Source organism: Eucyclogobius newberryi, unplaced genomic scaffold (genome assembly GCF_026437365.1).
Source record: "Eucyclogobius newberryi isolate DKJ021-1_F unplaced genomic scaffold, fEucNew1.0.hap1 SCAF_25, whole genome shotgun sequence".
In the NCBI taxonomy this organism is placed as follows: Eukaryota; Metazoa; Chordata; class Actinopteri; order Gobiiformes; family Gobiidae; genus Eucyclogobius; species Eucyclogobius newberryi.
Window position 1 is genome coordinate 490,947 of NW_027315890.1, and position 23,302 is coordinate 514,248.

The window sequence follows — 23,302 nt, forward strand, 5'->3', positions numbered from 1 at the left end:
CTCGTACCAACGACTCGCTCGTACCAATGATACGCTCGTACCAACGATAAGCTCGTACCAACGATTCGCTCGTACCAACGATACGCTCGTACCAACGATACGCTCGTACCAAAGATACGCTCGTACCAACGATATGCTCGTATCAGTGATTCGCTCTTACAAACGATTCGCTCGTACCAACAATAAGCTCATAACAACGATTCGCTCGTACAAACGATACGCTCATACCAACGATATGCTCGGACCAACGTTAAGCTCGTTTCAAAAATTCGCTCGTACCAACGATACGCTCGGACAAACGATACGCTCGTACCAACGATACGCTCGTACCAACAATTCGCTTTTACCAACGATACGCTTTTACCAACGATACGCTCGTACCAACGATAAGCTCGTATCAGTGATACGCTCGTATCAGTGATACGCTCGTACAAAAGATTCTCTCGTACCAACGATACGCTCGTACCAACGATAAGCTCGTATCAACGATTCGCTCGTACCAATGATAAGCTCGTACCAACGATACGCTCGTACCAACGATACGCTCGTACCAACGATACGCTCAGACCAACGATACGCTCGTATCAACGATTCGCTCGTACCAACGATTTGCTCGTACCAACGATACGCTCGGACCAACGATTCGCTCAGACCAACGATACGCTCGTACCAACGATACGCTCGGACCAACGATACGCTCGGACCAACGATACGCTCGTACCAACGATACGCTCGTACCAACAATTCGCTCGTACCAATGATAAGCTCGTACCAACGATACGCTCGTACCAACGATACGCTCGTACCAACGATACGCTCGGACCAACGATACGCTCTTACCAACGATTCGCTCATACCAACGATACACTCGTACCAACAATTCGCTTGTACCAACGATACGCTCGTACCAACGATAAGCTCGTATCAGTGATTCGCTCGTACCAACGATAAGCTCATAACAACGATTCGCTTGTACCAACGATTCGCTCGTACCAACGATTTGCTCGTACCAATGATTCGCTCGTACCAACGATACGCTCGGACCAACGATACGCTCATACAACAATTCGCTCGTACCAACTCAACGCTCATACCAACGATACGCTTGTATCAACGATTCGCTAATACCACCAATTCACTTGTACCAACGATACGCTCGTACCAACGATATGCTCGTACCAACAATTCGCTTGTACCAACGATACGCTCGGACCAACGATACGCTCGTACCAACGATACGCTCGTACCAACGCAACGCTCATACCAATGATACGCTTGTATCAACGATTCGCTAATACCACCAATTCGCTTGTACCAACGATACGCTCGGACCAACGATACGCTCGTACCAACGATACGCTCTTACCAACGATTCGCTCGTACAAACGATACGCTCATACCAACGATACGCTCGGACCAACGATAAGCTCTCATCAACAATTCGCTCGTACAAACGATACGCTCGGACAAACGATTCGCTCGTACAAACGATACGCTCGCACAAACAATACGCTCGTACCAACGATACGCTCGTACCAACAATACGCTCGTACCAACGATACGCTCGGACCAACGATTCGCTCGGACCAACAATACGCTCGGACCAACGATACGCTCGTACCAACAATACGCTCGTACCAACGATACGCTCGTACCAACGATAAGCTCGTATCAACGATTTGCTCGTACCAACGATTCGCTCGGACCAACGATACGCTCGTACCAACGATACGCTCTTACCAACGATTCGCTCGTACAAACGATACGCTCATACCAACGATACGCTCGGACCAACGATAAGCTCTCATCAACAATTCGCTCGTACAAACGATACGCTCGGACAAACGATTCGCTCGTACAAACGATACGCTCGCACAAACAATACGCTCGTACCAACAATTCGCTCGTACTAACGATACGCTCGTACCAACGATACGCTCGGACCAACGATTCGCTCGGACCAACAATACGCTCGGACCAACGATTCGCTCGTACAAACGATACGCTCGTACCAACGATACGCTCGTACCAACGATACGCTCGTACCAATGATACGCTCGGACCAACGATTCGCTCGTACCAACGATACGCTCGTACCAACGATTCGCTCGTACCAACGATACGCTCGTACCAACGATACGCTCGGACCAACGATAGGCTCATACAACAATTCGCTCGTACCAACGCAACGCTCGTACCAACAATTCGCTTGTACCAACGATACGCTCGGACCAACGATACGCTCATACAACAATTCGCTCGTACCAACGCAACGCTTGTATCAACGTTTCGCTAAAACCCCCACTTTGCTTGTACCAAAGATGCACACGTACCAACGATACGCTCGTACCAACAATTCGCTTGTACCAACGATACGCTCGGACCAACGATACGCTCGTACCAACGATACGCTCGTACCAACAATGCGCTCGTACCAACGATTCGCTCGTACCAATGATAAGCTCGTACCAACGATACGCTCGTATCAACGATTCGCTCGTACCAACGATTCGCTCGTACCAACGATACGCTCGTACCAACAATACGCTCGGACCAACGATTCGCTCGGACCAACGATACGCTCGGACCAACGATTCGCTCGGACCAACGATACGCTCGTACAAACGATACGCTCGTACCAACGATTCGCTCGTACCAATGTTAAGCTCGTACCAACGATACGCTCGTACCAACGATACGCTCGTACCAACGATAAGCTTGTATCAACGATTCGCTCGTACCAACGATACGCTCGGACCAACAATACGCTAGGACCAACATATGTCGGTGTAATCCCTCATTCGTCCAGGCGTGTTCCATAGTAGAAAAAGCTTCAGTTGTAGTCATCTGGACTCAGTTTGAAAAAATAGACGTTTCGACTCTCATCCAAGAGTCATTGTCAATAACAGAATTTAGGTCGAGAACTCCGATATTAATACTGTTCTGTGGTAAGACCCGCCCATTGGGAGGAGCCTTCCTGAAGTAGAAAGAGTTGTTTGTTTCAACAGAAACTCCCCCTTGTATCTACCGAGCCTATTCAGAATCTTAATGGGCTATTAGAAACCTCTTTGTCTTTGTGAGACCCTGGCTCAACCACCCTGAGTACCTGATTAGCATCTGAATGTCCTCTACCTTTCCAGGGGTTCAGTAACCCATTATAAATGCCAGGAAGATTAAACCTTAGCCCTCCATTTCTGTTTAAAGAAGGTCTTTCTTTTTTAACAAAAATAGCTTCCTTGACTCCTCTTTCAAACCATCTTTTCTCCCTGCTTAAAACCTTCACCTCACCGTCTTCAAACGAGTGATTAGAGGCTTCAAGGTGGAGATGCACGGCGCTCTGTGGTCCTGAACTACTATTTCTTCTGTGCTGATAAAGCCTCTTGTGTAGAGGCTGTTTCGTCTCACCTATGTAACGTTCTTTACAGCTTTCTTCACTGCATTGGATCGAATAAACTACATTGCTCTGTTTTTGAGTCGGCAATTTGTCCTTTGGGTGAACCAGTTTTTGTCTTAAAGTGTTTCCTGGTTTAAAATAAACAGGGACTTCGTGTTGTCTAAAAATTCTCTGCAGTTTTCCGAGAGGCCAGACACATAAGGGATAGAAACACCCTTCCTTCTCTGTTCAGTTTCCCTTTTGTCCTGCTTCTTGGTTCTCTTCACTCTGTTGAGAGCCCAAGCGGGGTAACCACAGGCTGAGAGGGCATTACGGACATGTTTTTCCTCTTTCTTCTTGCCCTCTGAGCTGGTGGGCACACCTTGAGCTCTGTGTTGTAAGGTTCTGATCACCCCCAGCTTGTGCTGTAGTGGGTGGTTGGAACCAAAGAGCAGATACTGGTCCGTGTGTGTAGGTTTCCTATATACTTCTATTTGGAGTTTCCCGTCCTCTCCTCTGATCGTGGAACAATCAAGAAAGGTCAAGCGATTCTCCTTAGCGTCTTCTCTTGTAAACCTGATATGTGGGTCCACAGCATTGATGTGATCAGAGAAGGTTTCCAGCTCTTGTTTCTTGATTGTTACAAAAGTATCATCGACATAGCGGAGCCACAGTTTTGGGGCGGAGCCTGAGAATGAGGACAGTGCCTTCTTCTCAAAGTGCTCCATGTACAGGTTGGCCACTGTGGGAGAGACGGGCGAGCCCATGGCACAGCCATGAATCTGTCTGTAAAATTGTCAATGACTCTTGGATGAGAGTCGAAACGTCTATTTTTTCAAACTGAGTCCAGACGACTACAACTGAAGCTTTTTCTACTATGCTAGGACCAACAATTCGCTCGGACCAACGATTCGCTTGTATCAACGATTCGCTCGTACCAACGATTCGCTCGAACCAACGATACGCTCGGACCAACGATTTGCTCGGACCAACGATTCGCTCGTACAAACGATACGCTCATACCAACGATACGCTCGGACAAACGATAAGCTCGTATGAATAATTCACTCGTACAAACGATACGCTCGGACAAACGATTCGCTCGTACAAACGATACGCTCGTACAAACCATACGCTTGTACCAACGATACGCTCATACCAACGATACGCTCGTACCAACGATAGGCTCGTACCAACGATACGCTCTTACCAACGATTCGCTCATACCAACGATACGCTCGTACAAACGATACGCTCATACCAACGATACGCTCGGACCAACGATTAGCTCGTATCAACAATACGCTCGTACCAACGATACGCTCGTACCAACGATACGCTCGTACCAACGATACGCTCGTACCAACGATACGCTCGTACCAACAATTCACTTTTACCAACGATACGCTCGTATCAGTGATTCGCTCGTAAAAACGATTCGCTCGTACCAACAATACGCTCGTACCAACGACTCGCTCGTACCAATGATACGCTCGTACCAACGATACGCTCGTACCAACGATACGCTCGTACCAACGATACGCTCGTACCAACGACTCGCTCGTACCAATGATACGCTCGTACCAACGATAAGCTCGTACCAACGATTCGCTCGTACCAACGATACGCTCGTACCAACAATTTGCTTGTACCAAAGATACGCTCGTACCAACGATATGCTCGTATCAGTGATTCGCTCTTACAAACGATTCGCTCGTACCAACGATAAGCTCATAACAACGATTCGCTCGTACAAACGATACGCTCATACCAACGATATGCTCGGACCAACGTTAAGCTCGTTTCAAATATTCACTCGTACCAACGATACGCTCGGACAAACGATACGCTCGTACCAACGATACGCTTGTACCAACAATTCGCTTTTACCAACGATACGCTTTTACCAACGATACGCTCGTACCAACGATAAGCTCGTACCAACGATTCGCTTTTACCAACGATACGCTTTTACCAACGATACGCTTGTACCAACAATTCGCTTTTACCAACGATACGCTTTTACCAACGATAAGCTCGTATCAGTGATACGCTCGTACAAAAGATTCTCTCGTACCAACGATACGCTCATACCAACGATTCGCTCGTACCAATGATAAGCTCGTACCAACGATACGCTCGTACCAACGATACGCTCGTATCAACGATTCGCTCGTACCAACGATTTGCTCGTACCAACGATACGCTCGGACCAACGATTCGCTCAGACCAATGATACGCTCGTACCAACGATACGCTCGGACCAACGTTACGCTCGGACTAACGATACGCTCTTCCCAACGATTCGCTCATACCAACGATACACTCGTACCAACAATTCGCTTGTACCGACGATACGCTCGTACCAACGATAAGCTCGTATCAGTGATTCGCTTGTACCAACGATAAGCTCATAACAACGATTCGCTTGTACCAACGATACGCTCTGACCAACGATACGCTCGTACCAACGATTTGCTCGTACCAACGATACGCTCGTACCAACGATTTGCTCGTACCAACGATACGCTCGTACCAACGATTCGCTCGTACCAACGATTCGCTCGTACCAACGATTTGCTCTTACCAATGATTCGCTCGTACCAACGATACGCTCGGACCAACGATACGCTCATACAACAATTCGCTCGTACCAACTCAACGCTCATACCAACGATACGCTTGTATCAACGATTCGCTAATACCACCAATTCACTTGTACCAACGATACGCTCGTACCAACGATACGCTCGTACCAACAATTCGCTTGTACCAACGATACGCTCGGACCAACGATACGCTCGTACCAACGATACGCTCGTACCAACGATACGCTCGTACCAATGATACGCTCGGACCAACGATTCGCTCGTACCAACGATACGCTCGTACCAACGATTCGCTCGTACCAACGATACGCTCGTACCAACGATACGCTCGGACCAACGATAGGCTCATACAACAATTCGCTCGTACCAACGCAACGCTCGTACCAACAATTCGCTTGTACCAACGATACGCTCGGACCAACGATACGCTCATACAACAATTCGCTCGTACCAACGCAACGCTCATACCAACGATACGCTTGTATCAACGTTTCGCTAAAACCCCCACTTTGCTTGTACCAAAGATGCACACGTACCAACGATACGCTCGTACCAACAATTCGCTTGTACCAACGATACGCTCGGACCAACGATACGCTCGTACCAACGATACGCTCGTACCAACAATGCGCTCGTACCAACGATTCGCTCGTACCAATGATAAGCTCGTACCAACGATACGCTCGTATCAACGATTCGCTCGTACCAACGATTCGCTCGTACCAACGATACGCTCGTACCAACAATACGCTCGGACCAACGATTCGCTCGGACCAACGATACGCTCGGACCAACGATTCGCTCGGACCAACGATACGCTCGTACAAACGATACGCTCGTACCAACGATTCGCTCGTACCAATGTTAAGCTCGTACCAACGATACGCTCGTACCAACGATACGCTCGTACCAACGATAAGCTTGTATCAACGATTCGCTCGTACCAACGATACGCTCGGACCAACAATACGCTAGGACCAACATATGTCGGTGTAATCCCTCATTCGTCCAGGCGTGTTCCATAGTAGAAAAAGCTTCAGTTGTAGTCATCTGGACTCAGTTTGAAAAAATAGACGTTTCGACTCTCATCCAAGAGTCATTGTCAATAACAGAATTTAGGTCGAGAACTCCGATATTAATACTGTTCTGTGGTAAGACCCGCCCATTGGGAGGAGCCTTCCTGAAGTAGAAAGAGTTGTTTGTTTCAACAGAAACTCCCCCTTGTATCTACCGAGCCTATTCAGAATCTTAATGGGCTATTAGAAACCTCTTTGTCTTTGTGAGACCCTGGCTCAACCACCCTGAGTACCTGATTAGCATCTGAATGTCCTCTACCTTTCCAGGGGTTCAGTAACCCATTATAAATGCCAGGAAGATTAAACCTTAGCCCTCCATTTCTGTTTAAAGAAGGTCTTTCTTTTTTAACAAAAATAGCTTCCTTGACTCCTCTTTCAAACCATCTTTTCTCCCTGCTTAAAACCTTCACCTCACCGTCTTCAAACGAGTGATTAGAGGCTTCAAGGTGGAGATGCACGGCGCTCTGTGGTCCTGAACTAGTATTTCTTCTGTGCTGATAAAGCCTCTTGTGTAGAGGCTGTTTCGTCTCACCTATGTAACGTTCTTTACAGCTTTCTTCACTGCATTGGATCGAATAAACTACATTGCTCTGTTTTTGAGTCGGCAATTTGTCCTTTGGGTGAACCAGTTTTTGTCTTAAAGTGTTTCCTGGTTTAAAATAAACAGGGACTTCGTGTTGTCTAAAAATTCTCTGCAGTTTTCCGAGAGGCCAGACACATAAGGGATAGAAACACCCTTCCTTCTCTGTTCAGTTTCCCTTTTGTCCTGCTTCTTGGTTCTCTTCACTCTGTTGAGAGCCCAAGCGGGGTAACCACAGGCTGAGAGGGCATTACGGACATGTTTTTCCTCTTTCTTCTTGCCCTCTGAGCTGGTGGGCACACCTTGAGCTCTGTGTTGTAAGGTTCTGATCACCCCCAGCTTGTGCTGTAGTGGGTGGTTGGAACCAAAGAGCAGATACTGGTCCGTGTGTGTAGGTTTCCTATATACTTCTATTTGGAGTTTCCCGTCCTCTCCTCTGATCGTGGAACAATCAAGAAAGGTCAAGCGATTCTCCTTAGCGTCTTCTCTTGTAAACCTGATATGTGGGTCCACAGCATTGATGTGATCAGAGAAGGTTTCCAGCTCTTGTTTCTTGATTGTTACAAAAGTATCATCGACATAGCGGAGCCACAGTTTTGGGGCGGAGCCTGAGAATGAGGACAGTGCCTTCTTCTCAAAGTGCTCCATGTACAGGTTGGCCACTGTGGGAGAGACGGGCGAGCCCATGGCACAGCCATGAATCTGTCTGTAAAATTGTCAATGACTCTTGGATGAGAGTCGAAACGTCTATTTTTTCAAACTGAGTCCAGACGACTACAACTGAAGCTTTTTCTACTATGCTAGGACCAACAATTCGCTCGGACCAACGATTCGCTTGTATCAACGATTCGCTCGTACCAACGATTCGCTCGAACCAACGATACGCTCGGACCAACGATTTGCTCGGACCAACGATTCGCTCGTACAAACGATACGCTCATACCAACGATACGCTCGTACCAACGATACGCTCGTACAAACCATACGCTTGTACCAACGATACGCTCATACCAACGATACGCTCGTACCAACGATAGGCTCGTACCAACGATACGCTCTTACCAACGATTCGCTCATACCAACGATACGCTCGTACAAACGATACGCTCATACCAACGATACGCTCGGACCAACGATTAGCTCGTATCAACAATACGCTCGTACCAACGATACGCTCGTACCAACGATACGCTCGTACCAACGATACGCTCGTACCAACGATACGCTCGTACCAACAATTCACTTTTACCAACGATACGCTCGTATCAGTGATTCGCTCGTAAAAACGATTCGCTCGTACCAACAATACGCTCGTACCAACGACTCGCTCGTACCAATGATACGCTCGTACCAACGATACGCTCGTACCAACGATACGCTCGTACCAACGATACGCTCGTACCAACGACTCGCTCGTACCAATGATACGCTCGTACCAACGATAAGCTCGTACCAACGATTCGCTCGTACCAACGATACGCTCGTACCAACAATTTGCTTGTACCAAAGATACGCTCGTACCAACGATATGCTCGTATCAGTGATTCGCTCTTACAAACGATTCGCTCGTACCAACGATAAGCTCATAACAACGATTCGCTCGTACAAACGATACGCTCATACCAACGATATGCTCGGACCAACGTTAAGCTCGTTTCAAATATTCACTCGTACCAACGATACGCTCGGACAAACGATACGCTCGTACCAACGATACGCTTGTACCAACAATTCACTTTTACCAACGATACGCTTTTACCAACGATACGCTCGTACCAACGATAAGCTCGTACCAACGATTCGCTTTTACCAACGATACGCTTTTACCAACGATACGCTTGTACCAACAATTCGCTTTTACCAACGATACGCTTTTACCAACGATAAGCTCGTATCAGTGATACGCTCGTACAAAAGATTCTCTCGTACCAACGATACGCTCATACCAACGATTCGCTCGTACCAATGATAAGCTCGTACCAACGATACGCTCGTACCAACGATACGCTCGTATCAACGATTCGCTCGTACCAACGATTTGCTCGTACCAACGATACGCTCGGACCAACGATTCGCTCAGACCAATGATACGCTCGTACCAACGATACGCTCGGACCAACGTTACGCTCGGACTAACGATACGCTCTTACCAACGATTCGCTCATACCAACGATACACTCGTACCAACAATTCGCTTGTACCGACGATACGCTCGTACCAACGATAAGCTCGTATCAGTGATTCGCTCGTACCAACGATAAGCTCATAACAACGATTCGCTTGTACCAACGATACGCTCTGACCAACGATACGCTCGTACCAACGATACGCTCGTACCAACAATACGCTCGTACCAACGATTTGCTCGTACCAACGATACGCTCGTACCAACGATTCGCTCGTACCAACGATTCGCTCGTACCAACGATTTGCTCGTACCAATGATTCGCTCGTACCAACGATACGCTCGGACCAACGATACGCTCATACAACAATTCGCTCGTACCAACTCAACGCTCATACCAACGATACGCTTGTATCAACGATTCGCTAATACCACCAATTCACTTGTACCAACGATACGCTCGTACCAACGATACGCTCGTACCAACAATTCGCTTGTACCAACGATACGCTCGGACCAACGATACGCTCGTACCAACGATACGCTCGTACCAACGATACGCTCGTACCAATGATACGCTCGGACCAACGATTCGCTCGTACCAACGATACGCTCGTACCAACGATTCGCTCGTACCAACGATACGCTCGTACCAACGATACGCTCGGACCAACGATAGGCTCATACAACAATTCGCTCGTACCAACGCAACGCTCGTACCAACAATTCGCTTGTACCAACGATACGCTCGGACCAACGATACGCTCATACAACAATTCGCTCGTACCAACGCAACGCTCATACCAACGATACGCTTGTATCAACGTTTCGCTAAAACCCCCACTTTGCTTGTACCAAAGATGCACACGTACCAACGATACGCTCGTACCAACAATTCGCTTGTACCAACGATACGCTCGGACCAACGATACGCTCGTACCAACGATACGCTCGTACCAACAATGCGCTCGTACCAACGATTCGCTCGTACCAATGATAAGCTCGTACCAACGATACGCTCGTATCAACGATTCGCTCGTACCAACGATTCGCTCGTACCAACGATACGCTCGTACCAACAATACGCTCGGACCAACGATTCGCTCGGACCAACGATACGCTCGGACCAACGATTCGCTCGGACCAACGATACGCTCGTACAAACGATACGCTCGTACCAACGATTCGCTCGTACCAATGTTAAGCTCGTACCAACGATACGCTCGTACCAACGATACGCTCGTACCAACGATAAGCTTGTATCAACGATTCGCTCGTACCAACGATACGCTCGGACCAACAATACGCTAGGACCAACATATGTCGGTGTAATCCCTCATTCGTCCAGGCGTGTTCCATAGTAGAAAAAGCTTCAGTTGTAGTCATCTGGACTCAGTTTGAAAAAATAGACGTTTCGACTCTCATCCAAGAGTCATTGTCAATAACAGAATTTAGGTCGAGAACTCCGATATTAATACTGTTCTGTGGTAAGACCCGCCCATTGGGAGGAGCCTTCCTGAAGTAGAAAGAGTTGTTTGTTTCAACAGAAACTCCCCCTTGTATCTACCGAGCCTATTCAGAATCTTAATGGGCTATTAGAAACCTCTTTGTCTTTGTGAGACCCTGGCTCAACCACCCTGAGTACCTGATTAGCATCTGAATGTCCTCTACCTTTCCAGGGGTTCAGTAACCCATTATAAATGCCAGGAAGATTAAACCTTAGCCCTCCATTTCTGTTTAAAGAAGGTCTTTCTTTTTTAACAAAAATAGCTTCCTTGACTCCTCTTTCAAACCATCTTTTCTCCTGCTTAAAACCTTCACCTCACCGTCTTCAAACGAGTGATTAGAGGCTTCAAGGTGGAGATGCACGGCGCTCTGTGGTCCTGAACTAGTATTTCTTCTGTGCTGATAAAGCCTCTTGTGTAGAGGCTGTTTCGTCTCACCTATATAACGTTCTTTACAACTTTCTTCACTGCATTGGATCGAATAAACTACATTGCTCTGTTTTTGAGTCGGCAATTTGTCCTTTGGGTGAACCAGTTTTTGTCTTAAAGTGTTTCCTGGTTTAAAATAAACAGGGACTTCGTGTTGTCTAAAAATTCTCTGCAGTTTTCCGAGAGGCCAGACACATAAGGGATAGAAACACCCTTCCTTCTCTGTTCAGTTTCCCTTTTGTCCTGCTTCTTGGTTCTCTTCACTCTGTTGAGAGCCCAAGCGGGGTAACCACAGGCTGAGAGGGCATTACGGACATGTTTTTCCTCTTTCTTCTTGCCCTCTGAGCTGGTGGGCACACCTTGAGCTCTGTGTTGTAAGGTTCTGATCACCCCCAGCTTGTGCTGTAGTGGGTGGTTGGAACCAAAGAGCAGATACTGGTCCGTGTGTGTAGGTTTCCTATATACTTCTATTTGGAGTTTCCCGTCCTCTCCTCTGATCGTGGAACAATCAAGAAAGGTCAAGCGATTCTCCTTAGCGTCTTCTCTTGTAAACCTGATATGTGGGTCCACAGCATTCATGTGATCAGAGAAGGTTTCCAGCTCTTGTTTCTTGATTGTTACAAAAGTATCATCGACATAGCGGAGCCACAGTTTTGGGGCTATGCCTGAGAATGAGGACAGTGCCTTCTTCTCAAAGTGCTCCATGTACAGGTTGGCCACTATGGGAGAGACGGGCGAGCCCATGGCACAGCTATGAATCTGTCTGTAAAATTGTCAATGACTCTTGGATGAGAGTCGAAACGTCTATTTTTTCAAACTGAGTCCAGATGACTACAACTGAAGCTTTTTCTACTATGCTAGGACCAACAATTCGCTCGGACCAACGATTCGCTTGTATCAACGATTCGCTCGTACCAACGATTCGCTCGTACCAACGATACGCTCGGACCAACGATTTGCTCGGACCAACGATTCGCTCGGACGAACGATACGCTCGTACCAACGATACGCTCGTACCAAAGATTCGCTCGTACAAACGATACGCTCATACCAACGATACGCTCGGACAAACGATAAGCTCGTATGAATAATTCACTCGTACAAACGATACGCTCGGACAAACGATTCGCTCGTACAAATGATACGCTCGTACAAACCATACGCTTGTACCAACGATACGCTCATACCAACGATACGCTCGTACCAACGATTCGCTCATACCAACGATACGCTCGTACAAACGATACGCTCATACCAACGATACGCTCGGACCAACGATTAGCTCGTATCAACAATACGCTCGTACCAACGATACGCTCGTACCAACGATACGCTCGTACCAACGATACGCTCGTACCAACGATACGCTCGTACCAACAATTCACTTTTACCAACGATACGCTCGTATCAGTGATTCGCTCGTACAAACGATTCGCTCGTACCAACAATACGCTCGTACCAACGACTCGCTCGTACCAATGATACGCTCGTACCAACGATACGCTCGTACCAACGATACGCTCGTACCAACGATACGCTCGTACCAACGACTCGCTCGTACCAATGATACGCTCGTACCAACGATAAGCTCGTACCAACGATTCGCTCGTACCAACGATACGCTCGTACCAACAATTTGCTTGTACCAAAGATACGCTCGTACCAACGATATGCTCGTATCAGTGATTCGCTCTTACAAACGATTCGCTCGTACCAACGATAAGCTCATAACAACGATTCGCTCGTACAAACGATACGCTCATACCAACGATATGCTCGGACCAACGTTAAGCTCGTTTCAAATATTCACTCGTACCAACGATACGCTCGGACAAACGATACGCTCGTACCAACGATACGCTTGTACCAACAATTCGCTTTTACCAACGATACGCTTTTACCAACGATACGCTCGTACCAACGATAAGCTCGTACCAACGATTCGCTTTTACCAACGATACGCTTTTACCAACGATACGCTTGTACCAACAATTCGCTTTTACCAACGATACGCTTTTACCAACGATAAGCTCGTATCAGTGATACGCTCGTACAAAAGATTCTCTCGTACCAACGATACGCTCGTACCAACGATTCGCTCGTACCAATGATAAGCTCGTACCAACGATACGCTCGTACCAACGATACGCTCGTATCAACGATTCGCTCGTACCAACGATTTGCTCGTACCAACGATACGCTCGGACCAACGATTCGCTCAGACCAATGATACGCTCGTACCAACGATACGCTCGGACCAACAATACGCTCGGACCAACGATACGCTCTTACCAACGATTCGCTCATACCAACGATACACTCGTACCAACAATTCGCTTGTACCGACGATACGCTCGTACCAACGATAAGCTCGTATCAGTGATTCGCTCGTACCAACGATAAGCTCATAACAACGATTCGCTTGTACCAACGATACGCTCTGACCAACGATACGCTCGTACCAACGATACGCTCGTACCAACAATACGCTCGTACCAACGATTTGCTCGTACCAACGATACGCTCGTACCAACGATTCGCTCGTACCAACGATTCGCTCGTACCAACGATTTGCTCGTACCAATGATTCGCTCGTACCAACGATACGCTCGGACCAACGATACGCTCATACAACAATTCGCTCGTACCAACTCAACGCTCATACCAACGATACGCTTGTATCAACGATTCGCTAATACCACCAATTCACTTGTACCAACGATACGCTCGTACCAACGATACGCTCGTACCAACAATTCGCTTGTACCAACGATACGCTCGGACCAACGATACGCTCGTACCAACGATACGCTCGTACCAACGCAACGCTCATACCAACGATACGCTTGTATCAACGATTCGCTAATACCACCAATTTGCTTGTACCAACGATACGCTCGGACCAACGATACGCTCGTACCAACGATACGCTCTTACCAACGATTCGCTCGTACAAACGATACGCTCATACCAACGATACGCTCGGACCAACGATAAGCTCTCATCAACAATTCGCTCGTACAAACGATACGCTCGGACAAACGATTCGCTCGTACAAACGATACGCTCGCACAAACAATACGCTCGTACCAACGATACGATCGTACCAACGATACGCTCGTACCAACGATACGCTCGGACCAACAATACGCTCGGACCAACGATACGCTCGTACCAACAATACGCTCGTATCAACGATTCGCTCGTACCAATGATTCGCTCGGACCAACGATACGCTCGTACCAACGATACGCTCTTACCAACGATTCGCTCGTACAAACGATACGCTCATACCAACGATACGCTCGGACCAACGATAAGCTCTCATCAACAATTCGCTCGTACAAACGATACGCTCTGACAAACGATTCGCTCGTACAAACGATACGCTCGCACAAACAATACGCTCGTACCAACGATTCGCTCGTACCAACGATACGCTCGTACCAACGATACGCTCGTACCAATGATACGCTCGGACCAACGATTTGCTCGTACCAACGATACGCTCGTACCAACGATTCGCTCGTACCAACGATACGCTCGGACCAACGATAGGCTCATACAACAATTCGCTCGTACCAACGCAACGCTCGTACCAACAATTCGCTTGTACCAACGATACGCTCGGACCAACGATACGCTCATACAACAATTCGCTCGTACCAACGCAACGCTCACACCAACGATACGCTTGTATCAACAATACGCTCGGACCAACGATTCGCTCGGACCAACGATACGCTCGGACCAACGATTCGCTCGGACCAACGATACGCTCGGACCAACGATTCGCTCGGACCAACGATACGCTCGTACAAACAATACGCTCGTACCAACGATTCGCTCGTACCAATGTTAAGCTCGTACCAACGATACGCTCGGACCAACGATACGCTCGTACCAACGATACGCTCTTACCAACGATTCGCTCGTACAAACGATACGCTCATACCAACGATACGCTCGGACCAACGATAAGCTCTCATCAACAATTCGCTCGTACAAACGATACGCTCGGACAAACGATTCGCTCGTACAAACGATACGCTCGCACAAACAATACGCTCGTACCAACGATACGATCGTACCAACGATACGCTCGTACCAACGATACGCTCGGACCAACAATACGCTCGGACCAACGATACGCTCGTACCAACAATACGCTCGTATCAACCATTCGCTCGTACCAATGATTCGCTCGGACCAACGATACGCTCGTACCAACGATACGCTCTTACCAACGATTCGCTCGTACAAACGATACGCTCATACCAACGATACGCTCGGACCAACGATAAGCTCTCATCAACAATTCGCTCGTACAAACGATACGCTCGGACAAACGATTCGCTCGTACAAACGATACGCTCGCACAAACAATACGCTCGTACCAACGATTCGCTCGTACCAACGATACGCTCGTACCAACGATACGCTCGTACCAATGATACGCTCGGACCAACGATTTGCTCGTACCAACGATACGCTCGTACCAACGATTCGCTCGTACCAACGATACGCTCGGACCAACGATAGGCTCATACAACAATTCGCTCGTACCAACGCAACGCTCGTACCAACAATTCGCTTGTACCAACGATACGCTCGGACCAACGATACGCTCATACAACAATTCGCTCGTACCAACGCAACGCTCACACCAACGATACGCTTGTATCAACGATTCGCTAAAACCCCCTTTTTGCTTGTACCAAAGATGCACACGTACCAACGATACGCTCGTACCAACAATTCGCTTGTACCAACGATACGCTCGGACCAACGATACGCTCGTACCAACGATACGCTCGTACCAACAATGCGCTCGTACCAACGATTCGCTCGTACCAATGATAAGCTCGTACCAACGATACGCTCGTATCAACGATTCGCTCGTACCAACGATTCGCTCGTACCAACGATACGCTCGTACCAACAATACGCTCGGACCAACGATTCGCTCGGACCAACGATACGCTCGGACCAACGATTCGCTCGGACCAACGATACGCTCGGACCAACGATTCGCTCGGACCAACGATACGCTCGTACAAACAATACGCTCGTACCAACGATTCGCTCGTACCAATGTTAAGCTCGTACCAACGATACGCTCGTACCAACGATACGCTCGTACCAACGATAAGCTTGTATCAACGATTCGCTCGTACCAACGATACGCTCGGACCAACAATACGCTAGGACCAACATATGTCGGTGTAATCCCTCATTCGTCCAGGCGTGTTCCATAGTAGAAAAAGCTTCAGTTGTAGTCATCTGGACTCAGTTTGAAAAAATAGACGTTTCGACTCTCATCCAAGAGTCATTGTCAATAACAGAATTTAGGTCGAGAACTCCGATATTAATACTGTTCTGTGGTAAGACCCGCCCATTGGGAGGAGCCTTCCTGAAGTAGAAAGAGTTGTTTGTTTCAACAGAAACTCCCCCCTTGTATCTACCGAGCTAGCCTATTCAGAATCTTAATGGGCTATTAGAAACCTCTTTGTCTTTGTGAGACCCTGGCTCAACCACCCTGAGTACCTGATTAGCATCTGAATGTCCTCTACCTTTCCAGGGGTTCAGTAACCCATTATAAATAACAGGAAGATTAAACCTTAGCCCTCCATTTCTGTTTAAAGAAGGTCTTTCTTTTTTAACAAAAATAGCTTCCTTAACTCCTCTTTCAAACCATCTTTTCTCCTGCTTAAAACCTTCACCTCACCGTCTTCAAACGAGTGATTAGAGGCTTCAAGGTGGAGATGCACGGCGCTCTGTGGTCCTGAACTAGTATTTCTTCTGTGCTGATAAAGCCTCTTGTGTAGAGGCTGTTTCGTCTCACCTATGTAACGTTCTTTACAACTTTCTTCACTGCATTGGATCGAATAAACTACATTGCTCTGTTTTTGAGTCGGCAATTTGTCCTTTGGGTGAACCAGTTTTTGTCTTAAAGTGTTTACTGGTTTAAAATAAACAGGGACTTCGTGTTGTCTAAAAATTCTCTGCAGTTTTCCGAGAGGCCAGACACATAAGGGATAGAGACACCCTTCCTTCTCTGTTCAGTTTCCCTTTTGTCCTGCTTCTTGGTTCTCTTCACTCTGTTGAGAGCCCAAGCGGGGTAACCACAGGCTGAGAGGGCATTACGGACATGTTTTTCCTCTTTCTTCTTGCCCTCTGAGCTGGTGGGCACACCTTGAGCTCTGTGTTGTAAGGTTCTGATCACACCCAGCTTGTGCTGTAGTGGGTGGTTGGAACCAAAGAGCAGATACTGGTCCGTGTGTGTAGGTTTCCTATATACTTCTATTTGGAGTTTCCCGTCCTCTCCTCTGATCGTGGAACAATCAAGAAAGGTCAAGCGATTCTCCTTAGCGTCTTCTCTTGTAAACCTGATATGTGGGTCCACAGCATTGATGTGATCAGAGAAGGTTTCCAGCTCTTGTTTCTTGATTGTTACAAAAGTATCATCGACATAGCGGAGCCACAGTTTTGGGGCTATGCCTGAGAATGAGGACAGTGCCTTCTTCTCAAAGTGCTCCATGTACAGGTTGGCAACTATGGGAGAGACGGGCGAGCCCATGGCACAGCCATGAATCTGTCTGTAAAATTGTCAATGACTCTTGGATGAGAGTCGAAACGTCTATTTTTTCAAACTGAGTCCAGATGACTACAACTGAAGCTTTTTCTACTATGCTAGGACCAACAATTCGCTCGGACCAACGATTCGCTCGTATCAACGATTCGCTCGTACCAACGATTCGCTCGTACCAACGATTCGCTCGTATCAACGATTCGCTCGTACCAACGATTCGCTCGTACCAACGATTCGCTCGTACCAACGATACGCTCAGACCAACGATTTGCTCGGACCAACGATTCGCTCGGACGAACGATACGCTCGTACCAACGATACGCTCGTACCAAAGATTCGCTCGTACAAACGATACGCTCATACCAACGATACGCTCGGACAAACGATAAGCTCGTATGAACAATTCACTCGTACAAACGATACGCTCGTACCAACGATACGCTCGTACCAACGATAGGCTCGTACCAACGATACGCTCTTACCAACGATTCGCTCATACCAACGATACGCTCGTACAAACGATACGCTCATACCAACGATACGCTCGGACCAACGATTAGCTCGTATCAACAATACGCTCGTACCAACGATACGCTCGTACCAACGATACGCTCGTAACAACGATACGCTCGTACCAACGATACGCTCGTACCAACAATTCACTTTTACCAACGATACGCTCGTATCAGTGATTCGCTCGTACAAACGATTCGCTCTGACCAACGATACGCTCGTACCAACGATACGCTCGTACCAACAATACGCTCGTACCAACGATTTGCTCGTACCAACGATACGCTTGTACCAATGATACCCTCGGACCAACGATACGCTCGTACCAACGATTCGCTCGTACCAACGATTCGCTCGTACCAACGATTCGCTCGTACCAATGATTCGCTCGTACCAACGATACGCTCGGACCAACGATACGCTCATACAACAATTCGCTCGTACCAACTCAACGCTCATACCAACGATACGCTTGTATCAACGATTCGCTAATACCACCAATTCACTTGTACCAACGATACGCTCGTACCAACGATACGCTCGTACCAACAATTCGCTTGTACCAGCGATACGCTCGGACCAACGATACGCTCGTACCAACGATACGCTCGTACCAACGCAACGCTCATACCAACGATACGCTTGTATCAACGATTCGCTAATACCACCAATTCGCTTGTACCAACGATACGCTCGTACCAACGATACGCTCGTACCAACGATACGCTCGTACCAACAATTAGCTTGTACCAACGATACGCTTGGACCAACGATACGCTCGTACCAACGATACGCTCGTACCAATGATAAGCTCGTACCAACGATACGCTCGTACCAACGATACGCTCATACCAACGATAAGCTCGTATCAACGATTCGCTCGTACCAACGATACGCTCGTACCAACGTTTGGCTCAGACCAACAATACGCTCGGACCAACGATTCGCTCGGACCAACGATTCGCTCGTACCAACGATACGCTCGTACCAACGATACGCTTGTATCAACGATTCGCTAATACCACCAATTCGCTTGTACCAACGATACGTTCGTACCAACGATTCGCTCGTACCAACAATTCGCTCACACCAACGATTTGCGACAAGGCCAATGTCGGCAGTAGCGCAGTGAATTATTGCGTTTATAGCAAAGCCATAACAGGAATTCCCTGTGGGACTGTTTTATGACAATGTCTAAGGACTCTCGATGTGCAACTGGAGGGGCTGCCGAGTCGTCCTGAAGACCTGCTTTAGTCCTGTTTTCGTCTTCGGTCTCACCTAAAGTCCGTGAGGGCGGGGCAGGCAGTATCTTGATTGCAGAGTCTGAACTCATAACTGTTTCCAAAGCAAGTGCGCCCCCCATTTGCTGGTCTGAGAACAGAAGAAAGAAAGGAGAATCGTGATAGTTACAGAGTAAGAAATAAACTTCATACATAGCTTCAGACTGAGGCTCAAACTCTCAGACCGAACCCTAACACCTAACACCTAACTCCTAACACCTAGCACCTACCCCTAACACTTAACACCTAACACTAACACCAAACACCTACCCCTAAAACCTAAAACCTACCCCTAACACCTAACACCAAACTCGAACACCTAACAACTAACACCTAACACCTAACACCTACCCCTAACACCTAACACCTACCGCTAACACCTAACACTAACACCAAACACCTACCCCTAAAACTTAAAACCTACCCCTAACACCTAACACCAAACACGAACACCCAACACCTATCCCTAACACCTACCACCTAACACCTAACATCTAAAACTAACACCTAACCCTACCCCTAACCCTACCCCTAACACCTAACACCTAACACCTACCCCTAACACCTACCCCTAACACCTACCCCTAACACCTAACACCTGACACCTAACACCTAACACCTAACACCTACCCCTAACACCTAACACCTGACACCTAACACCTAACACCTAACAACTAACACCTAACACCTACACCTAACACCTAACACATAACACTTAACACTAACACCCAACACCTACCCCGAACACCTAACACCTAACACCTAACACCTAACACCTACCCCTAACACTTAACACCTACTCCTAACAGGTAACCCCTAACACTAACACCCAACACCTACCCTTAACACCTAACTCCTAACACCTAACCCTTAACACCTAACTCCTAACACCTAACACCTAACACCCAACACCTACCCCTAACACCTAACACCTACCCCTAACACCTAACACCTAACACCTAACACCTACCACCTAACAACTAACATCTAAAACTAACACCTAACCCTACTCCTAACACCTAACACCTACCCCTAACCCTACCCCTAATACCTAACACCTAACACCTAACACTAATACCTAACACCTGACACCTAACACCTAACATCTACCCCTAACACCTACCCCTAACACCTAACACCTGACACCTAACACCTAACCCTACCCCTAACACCTAAAACTAACACCTAACACCAAACACGAACACCCAACACCTACCCCTAACACCTAACACCTACTCCTAACAACTAACACCCAACACCTACCCCTAACAACTAACACCTACCCCTAACACCTAACACCTAACACCTACACCTAACACCTAACACCTACCCCTAACACCTAACACCTAACACCTAACACCTACCCCTAAAAGCTAAAACCTACCCCTAACACCTAAAACCAAACACGAACACCCAACACCTACCCCTAACAACTAACACCTACCCCTAACACCCAACACCTACCCTTAACACCTAACACCTACCCCTAACACCTACACCTAACACCTAACACCTACCCCTAACACCTAATACTTACCCCTAACACCTAACACTAACACCAAACACCTACCCCTAAAACCTAAAACCTACCCCTAACACCAAACACGAACACCCAACACCTACCCCTAACACCTACCCCTAACACTAACACCCAACACCTACCCCTAACACCTAACAACTAACACCTAACACCTAACACCTAACACCTACCCCTAACACCTAAAACCTACCGCTAACACCTAACACTAACACCAAACACCTACCCCTAAAACTTAAAACCTACCCCTAACACCTAACACCAAACACGAACACCCAACACCTATCCCTAACACCTACCACCTAACACCTAACATCTAAAACTAACACCTAACCCTACCCCTAACCCTACCCCTAACACCTAACACCTAACACCTACCCCTAACACCTACCCCTAACACCTAACACCTGACACCTAACACCTAACAACTAACACCTAACACCTACACCTAACACCTAACACATAACACTTAACACTAACACCCAACACCTACCCCGAAAACCTAACACCTAACACCTACCCCTAACACTTAACACCTACTCCTAACAGCTAACCCCTAACACTAACACCCAACACCTACCCTTAACACCTAACTCCTAACACCTAACACCTAACACCTAACACCTACACCTAACACCTAACACCTAACACCTAACACCTACCCCTAACACCTACCAACTAACACCTAACATCTAAAACTAACACCTAACCCTACCCCTAACACCTAACACCTGACACCTAACACCTAACCCTACCCCTAATACCTAACACCTAACACCTAACACTAATACCTAACACCTGACACCTAACACCTAACATCTACCCCTAACACCTACCCCTAACACCTAACACCTGACACCTAACACCTAACCCTACCCCTAACACCTAAAACTAACACCTAACACCAAACACGAACACCCAACACCTACCCCTAACACCTAACACCTACCCCTAACACCTAACACCTAACACCTATACCTAACACCTAACACCTAACACCTACCCCTAAAACCTAAAACCTACCCCTAACACCTAAAACCTACCCCTAACACCTAAAACCAAACACGAACACCTAACACCTACCCCTAACACCTACACCTAACACCTAACACCTACCCCTAACACCTAATACTTACCCCTAACACCTAACACTAACACCAAACACCTACCCCTAAAACCTAAAACCTACCCCTAACACCAAACACGAACACCCAACACCTACCCCTAACACCTACCCCTAACACTAACACCCAACACCTACCCCTAACACCTAACACCTAACACCTACCCCTAACACCTAACACCTAACACCTACCCCTAACACTTAACACCTACTCCTAACAACTAACACCTAACACCTAACACCTAACACATAAAACTAACACCCAACACCTACCCCGAACACCTAACACCTAACACCTACCCCTAACACCTAACACCTAACACCTACCCCTAACACTTAACACCTACTCCTAACACCTAACACCTACCCCTAACACTAACACCCAACACCTACCCTTAACACCTAACTCCTAACACCTAACACCTAACACCTAACACCTAACACCTACACCTAACACCTAACCCCTACCCCTGACACCTAACACCCAACACCTACCCCTAACACCTAACACCTACCCCTAACACCTACACCTACCACGTAACACCTAACATCTAAAACTA

The 23,302-nt window shown here is 47.5% G+C and overlaps 1 protein-coding gene across 1 annotated transcript in view; it reads right to left on the reverse strand.

The window, feature by feature from the left end:
- The window catches only part of LOC140372545 (A disintegrin and metalloproteinase with thrombospondin motifs 2-like), a gene marked incomplete at its 5' end in the record, with an annotated part of 315,752 nt that overhangs the window by 116,969 nt on the left and 175,481 nt on the right, over positions 1–23,302 (reverse strand). The window contains one exon of the mRNA XM_072459676.1: positions 20,081–20,173. Coding sequence (XP_072315777.1) covers positions 20,081–20,173 — 93 coding nt within the window. The remainder of the gene's footprint in view (positions 1–20,080; positions 20,174–23,302) is intronic.